Genomic DNA, 7,357 nt, shown 5'->3' with positions numbered 1-7,357 from the left:
TCAACAGAGCTGGTCCATGTTTCCTCAGCAAACTGAACTGGAGAGGTGCACAGCCCTGTTGCATGTTTCAGTGGGACCAGGAATGCTGCAGCACTCACTAGAATGTACCCTGCTTATCCCTTTCTGGCAACAAGCACTGCAGTTAATTGGAGAGAGGATAAACAAATGGGGAGTACAGTGTCCAGCTCTGTATCATAACTGAGATACTCACATCCATTTTTATATATGACTGTGTGGAATGCGCTTAAATATGTGCTTAAATGTCTTCCTGAGTGGATGTCATACGGAAGGAAAGAGGGGATGGCCCAAAGTGATGCATATTGCATGCAGCTTTGGAAACGTGTAATGTGACTACAGGTTGTGGAATGAATAGGCTGCCCATTGCAGCTCCAGTAAGCACTGGGGCATAACCCTTGTCTTTGCTGGATATAGCCTGTAGCAGAATTCTTCCCCTGGGCAAGGCTTAACAGCAAAACATGAGAAGAGTATTGAAGGGATTTAATTGCATAGCTATCAAGCCTTAGTAGCAGTTGCCCATATATGTTCTCAAGACCACATGTGGTACTAGAGATGTCTGGATCCTGTGTGATAGGATATTTCAAAACCAGCTTGTAGTAATACAAGTAGCAATGCATGGACCTTTACATGGTAAAGGAAAACAAAAACGAGACTAAACAAGCTGAAAGGGACCAAACACGCTGAGAGGGCAGCTGCTATTCAATGAATTACTTAAAGCTGGAAGACTGAAGAGTATCCCAGTTTCTAGCCACAATTGTTGCATTTCCCTTAGCTGTGAGCCCCCCAATACCCACTGACCAAGACTGCCTCACTTGGGATATGGCAATAAAACTTTGCCTTTTGGCCACAGTGACTACTGGAATTATATAATGTTTTGTGAGTTTTTATATGACAAAGGATGTCTTTCACAGAGGCAAAGCTAAGCAAGAAGTCACTTTGACATGCTGTCACATGGCAAGGAGACTGTGCACCAGTAAGGAAAATGGGACCAGGAGGTGAAGACACTTGACAAAGCAGCTGCCTTGAAAAACAGCCTGCAGCAAGTAGCACGTCCTGGAACTGGAAGGGGAGGTGAAGGATGTCTGAGAGAGAAGACAGGGATGTAGAAAACTAAAATGCCAGGCTAGGTGGCCCTTGAAAGGGCAAGCACACAGGAAACAGGGCGACTTCCAGATCCCTTTCCTTCCAGATAGGGGAGTTTCCCTGTCTTAGCACCAAGAGGTTATTACATCAAAGTTATATGCTGCAAAATGCACTTCTGCTCCTCGCGGCAGGACAGTCCCACGATGTCATGGTCAGTCCCCACCCAGCTCTGCATCTGGCGTGGTGGCTGCCCTGGCTCGGAGACGCCCCTCCGCTGGGGCAGCCCCGTGCTCACCCGTGCAGCGGCACCCCATGGGACAGGGCTGGGAGAGAGTGGGGGGCTTCGCTGCTGTCTGTGAGAAAAGGAAGCAAACAGACGATCATACAAGTAAAAATAAAAGTGTAAGGAGCTTTCAGGCAGAACCAAAGCCAGGCTTGAAATCGCGGGTACCCTTGTGACACCGGCTCAGGTGTCCCCTTACTTCCTCACCTGCCTCCTTCTCCTCTCTTTGTAACAGTGCGTTCTTCGGAGACTGTACACACAGCTTTGTCACTTTGATGTCAATACATGCAGTGCATGCGGGGCGTGTGGACACCTTACCCCTCCCTCCCCATCCAGATGCTCTTCGTCGCTTCTCTTAAGGGCTGCCCTGCAGCAGCAGCCTTTTGTAGCGTGCCATGTTACCACTGCACTCACAAGTGTCTGTGCGGTTCCCCCAGAGTCCGCGCTCTCCCTCCTCCTGGCAGCCCTGTCCTTTCCCTTATCCAAACCTGCTTCAGCTGGGGCTGCAGCCACCGCCTGCCTGCCTGCCTGCCTGCCGCAGCTCCCGCTCCCTGCGCCATGTGCCACCGTCCTTCCCTGCGCGCTGTGCTGCTCGCTAAGGACATGCTGTGGCACAGCTGTCTGCCTCCTCTGCTGCAGTCAGGCAGGTTTGTATTACCGTGCACGCTGCTGATGTCGAGCTCCTGTCGTGACCCAGCACCCCATAGGAGGAGCAAATGAGCTGAGACGTCAACGCAAAAAATTATAGCCATGCGAGCTATCCCTCTGCTCAGCTGCTTGGAGAGTGCCTACATGGTTTGTGTGACAGCACCAGCACACAGAAGCAGCACTGAAATGCAGTTAGCAATACAGCTGGGAGACAGGCAGCCAGGCAGGCACTGGTCCAGTGACTAAAATGATCGTACCGTGAGCCAGCCTGCAGTGCCTCCAAAAGTGGCTGATTGCTACACAGGAGCTCGGCTTTCCTTGCAATTACTCCAGTTTCCCCCCTGTGACTGCAGTCCGTTTTGGTTTTGTTTGCCTTTTTGTTTCTCCCTCCCACCCACCGGTCTCCCTTTCTCCTCCCGTGTCCTTCTCTCCAGGATGGCGGAAGCAGAGTTGCACAAGGAAAGGCTCCAAGCCATAGCAGTAAGTCAGTTTCCTTTTACTTGCTCTTTTGTCCATAGCCGTGGGTTGTTGGAGGGAAGGGGGGATTCCAGCATAGTGGCTGGGAAGCGCCCGGAGTGCCTGGCTTTTGCGAAGTTGTGTGTGGAATTCCCTGTTCGGGAAATGAGTGGTTAAAATCTGCTTTGCGGGATTTGGCGGAGAAAGAGGGCTCTGAGGAAGAGCATTGAGCTGACACGTGCAGAAAGAAAAATGTGAATGCACAGTGGCATGCTTAAAAGATTGATGATAGAGAAGAAAAGGAATAAATGGGGAGGAGGGGAGATTGCAGGAGAAAATCAGTACTCTGCTGAATATATATTTTTTCACAGTTGGAGGTTTTGCTTAGCTGATGAAAAAGTCAAGCAAAATGATCTGCTGCAGGATAGCTTTTAGTGCAGAAAATAATTGTTATATTCCTAATTTTAAGACAATCGAACATAGGCACTGCATTATCAAAATTGTGTAATTGTTTGATCTACTAGTTAAACTGTCACCTCAGCTCCATAGCTGAGCACATGATTTCAGACAAATTCCCTGCTGAGCTGCATCATGCCAGGGGTAAAATCTAGGCAGGATTGAGCCCGATTTTAGTTATAACTCTTGTTTTCACATTTAGTAGAGTAATTTGGCTTGAGCCATGAGCTCAGCTGGTGCAGACCTCAGAGGAACGTGGGTGGAGACACCTGGTGAGGAAGGGGCCTGGGTGTTGAGGATCCACCGTCATCCTGGCATACAGAAACTGCCAGCTCATCCTGTAGCATGTCACAGGCACCGTGTCAAAAGGCCTGTGTTTCTGTGGGCACTGCCAGTCGGACAGCCCCATACAGCCTGCCCTTGTTCAAGTAACACCCAGCTCTTCTTCCCCATGGCTGAGACATTGATGCAGCTGTGCCAGTCCCAGACAGATGGCACAGTCCGTGCCGGGGACCACACACCTGGAGGTCTGAAGGGAAACAGAAGACGGCAGAGCCCTCATGGATTTTAAGTTTTCTTTCCCAGTTGCCCCAGTGATCAACAGATGCTACATTTTTTTGTAGCTGGCGCAGGTTACAGATTTCTTTTGTAGTGTAACAGGAATGGCTGCCGCTGCTTCTGCTGCTGTTCCAAGATATTTTTCTGAAGTCCACTATTCTGATGATAGGTCCATGGAGATTTAAAATAACCAGATTTAAAAGAAGTAGATATGGGATTTTTCTCTCTAAAATATTAACTGTAAAAGAGCAAATGGTACCATTTGATATGGGGAGGGAAGAAGCTATAACCATTTCATTTTCAGGCAGTGGAAAGCAGATGCATATTTTTAAGCTGGTTCTCAGTTTTCTATCAACATAGGCATTGCCATATCTCAAGTGGAAACACCAGGAATGTTCCCCCAGAGGCAAACCTCACCGCTGCCTGTGATTTGGGACTCCTTTATGGCAAAACTGTACTGCAGAGCTGCTCCGTGCTTTGCTGCAGTGCATAGCTCTGAAACATTTCTGTCTCCACATTAAAAAAATAAAAGCTTTATATTATTGTTGTTTCTTTTGACTGCTATATAACAAAACACCAGACAGCACTCATTTCCTCATGATGTCCTGGAATCTGTCACCAAAGTAGATCAGGTGCTCTGGTTCTTAGTGCCCTGCATTTCACACCAGTGAGGCCATTATGGATTTAATACTATCACCTGGTGTATTGCAGCTTTTACAGCAGGTTTATGCTGGCATAGTAGAAGACCTTGAGAGTTTGAACCTTCAGTTTCTATACATATTTCCTTTTTGGTTTCTATTTCTAGTAATAAATAAAATGTAGTAAGCAATGTTTGCAGTTAATTGGATTGAAAGAATTTTACTTCAGCATCAAAAATATTCAGCCTTATTTTAAGTGTTATGTGGGTCCATGAACCAACTTGTTTGCTTACCACTCTGCAGAGCAACAGGTTTTCCATATAATCTTGTTAGGTGACTTTTCTCCTATGCTTGGGCTGCTGCAAATGTTTGTCAGAATGCAGAGAAGTTAATTTCTAGCATAAGTTTTGCTCCATCAGAATGAGTGACATTACACAAGTTAGGCTTTTCCCTCCTGCTACTGGCTGGCTAAAATAAGGTCAGTTCTCAAGCGTTGTATGGCCTTTCCCAGAAGAAGAAAGAACTGGCATTTCAGTTCAGCTTGGTGTTTCATCTGTTTGAACACACTGCAGTATCCCTCTGAGATGAGCAGAAGCTTACTCCAGCATTCTGCAATCACGCTGGCTGAATGCTAGACTTACAGAAAGAAATCCACTTACCACTGGGTTCTCTACACACTGTTCTCTGTACATTCGCTTCTATAATCACCATGGTAAATGAGTTTGCTGGGAAATGTGCAGAGTAAATTTTAAGTGTGCATCACTGAATATTTAAAGAAAACAAATCCAAAAATAGAAATATGAACTTTAAGACCAGAAAGCTGACTGGTTTTGAAGTATTTGATTTTATACTTTGTTACCTTGACTTATCACAGTTTTAATATATGCCTCTCTGGAACAGAGGCAAGTGTCATGGGAAGAGGAAAAGAAGGAGTCTACTGTTAGGACATTAACCTAAACCTCAGTGAATGTGAGTTAGCCACTTGTTTTGTCTGCAGCAAGTACTTAGCCTCTCTGTGCATTCATGTTCTATCTGTAAACTGTGAATAATTGACTTTGCCCTTGTCTTAGGGAGCTGTTAGGGGTGCATGCAAGATTGAGCTGTACTTGGATGCCATGGTTTACCAGGGCAAGAAATATCTAAATAAGTCTTTAACAAATGGAATTTGTGATTCTAAGACCAGAGAAGCTTCAAATGTGTATGTTTTAGTGTCATTGAAATGCTTAAGCTGTGATTTTCAGATCTTTCCAAAGTGCCTAAAACTCACTCACTGACTATGGAAAGACTCAGAGCACTGTGCAAATCTGGTTTGAGAAGCAGGAAGATGTGAGACAACTGCTAAAAAGTGGAACCTAGTTCTCTCTGCTTGGGGGAGAAGCCATAAACTTTGTGTCGTGGAGAGGTTCTATGATGACTAGGAGCGTTTAGTTTTCTGATCCTTACTTGAGCAGAGGTCACATCACATCTTCCAACTTGGATGTGTTCTATGGATACTGGTAAATTTTTCTGCCATGACACACTGCTCTTAGCATCTGTCTGAGCCTGAATCACCACATCCATCTGCTGTTCTACCAGCAATGGAGCTGAGTGGTGCCCACTCTTAATACTGTAGGGAGATGCCTTCAGGAAGCATACAAGAAGTTAAAAGAAGAGGTCTGAAGCAATCTTCCCTCTGAACTTGTTCCTGTATAGAGCACTTTAGTGTTTGTGTCTACTTGTTTCCTGAAGGTGATTGGTGGGTAAAATTCTGTGTGAAAAAGGAAGCATTTTTGTGGCTTTAAAAAACATGCTGGCTGCAAGTTGCTCAGAAGTTGGGAATGTAAATAGTCCCAGACTCAGTGGCCTGGGGACAGGTGAGCTGACTTAATTTTTCTTATTTTGGATAAATAACATGTGTGGCCCCAAAATTTGTTATATGGCCCCTTATCTCTTAGTGTAGAGAGCCCCACAAGATAGTGATCTAAACATAGACAAGCATTTACAAAACGTAAGTATTTTCTGTCCCCTTTCTAGCAATCACAAAGCTGGGAAGTAGGGTGTTGAGTACCAAGTGGTGCATCTGGGATATGAGTGCACATATGATGCAATGAACTTGTGTTACCCATGTATCAAGTGGATTAAATGCAATCATTGAGGGGCAGCACTGAGGAGAAATTGTCAGCTAAAGCACAGGAGTTGGAGGAGGTTTCCAGGTTCAAGAGATATCCTGCATACAGATTCAAGTGGGGAACTCCTATACTGATTCCTTAGGAGAAAAAACAACAGCCATGATGGTCCCTTACTTACAAATGCCCAGCTCAGAGAACCGGTAGCTCAATTGTAGTATCACTGACACTCAATTAGCCTCACCAAAGATACCTCCTGTCAAGCAAGGCCATTCTTGCTTTTTCTATGTTGAGCTGAATCTAACATTACTTAGATGTCCTGAGGGGGTTGACCTACTATGGCAGGACAGTGGGGGTTGAAAATAGCCCCCTCCTGTATCAGTGTGGTCTGCCTTACATGGATTAAGGACTGGCTTTCTGACAGGTCTTAAAAAGTTGCTGTTTGTGAGGGAGACTGCTGTTCCTTGAGAGCAAAGGCGCAGGAGAACTTACAGGAAGCAGCTTTTCAAGATTTGAAGGCATTCCCTAGTTGTAATTTGATACAAATGAACATTGCTGGCGTGCAGGTAACATAAGGAGTGGTGGAGGAGCTGGATGTACTACATCAAGAGAGCAAGATTGATTATTTGGTAAACTGGATCTTCCATTTAAAGAAGTACCTCACACCTGTGTACAGCAGGCATTAAAAGAGGGCAGTATGGGTTTATGCATCCAGATTTAAAGTAGTATGGGGCTGGCACCAGGGCTCTGCAGTCTGAGCAGCGCTGCCTTTCACATGGAACAAGAGCTAGTGTGGGAGGTAGTACAACAGGGGCAAGGAGGGGGATCCTTGTCCTGCACAGGAGATTAGTTTCACACCAGTTAAACCTATGGCAGGTGAGATTTGGAAGTCCTCCCAAACAGGAGCTAGGTCCATTCATGTTTACATATAGCACTGCACTAATTTCTCAATAGGTGTTTTAGAATACTAATACAATTAGAATAGTAATAAAATATTTTGGAAAGACAGTACTGGTATAGTTTCAGTATCACAGTTGCTGGCAAGCTAATCATTCAGTATTTCTGCATTGGACACTCAACAACTGCAGTGAAGATAACTTGATGTCCATAGA

The 7,357-nt window shown here is 45.4% G+C and overlaps 1 protein-coding gene across 1 annotated transcript in view; it reads left to right on the top strand.

Moving 5' to 3' along the window:
- The first annotated feature begins 1,919 nt into the window (after window positions 1-1,919).
- The window catches only part of PALM2AKAP2 (PALM2 and AKAP2 fusion), a 265,609-nt gene continuing 260,171 nt past the window's right edge, over window positions 1,920-7,357 (top strand). The window contains exons 1-2 of the mRNA XM_069002320.1: window positions 1,920-2,031; window positions 2,467-2,512. Coding sequence (XP_068858421.1) covers window positions 1,943-2,031; window positions 2,467-2,512 — 135 coding nt within the window. The 5' untranslated portion in view covers window positions 1,920-1,942. The remainder of the gene's footprint in view (window positions 2,032-2,466; window positions 2,513-7,357) is intronic.

Source organism: Aphelocoma coerulescens, assembly GCF_041296385.1.
Source record: "Aphelocoma coerulescens isolate FSJ_1873_10779 chromosome Z unlocalized genomic scaffold, UR_Acoe_1.0 ChrZ, whole genome shotgun sequence".
NCBI lineage: Eukaryota > Metazoa > Chordata > Aves > Passeriformes > Corvidae > Aphelocoma > Aphelocoma coerulescens.
Note: the sequence above shows the minus strand (reverse complement) of the source record. Positions and strands in the feature narration are given on the sequence as shown.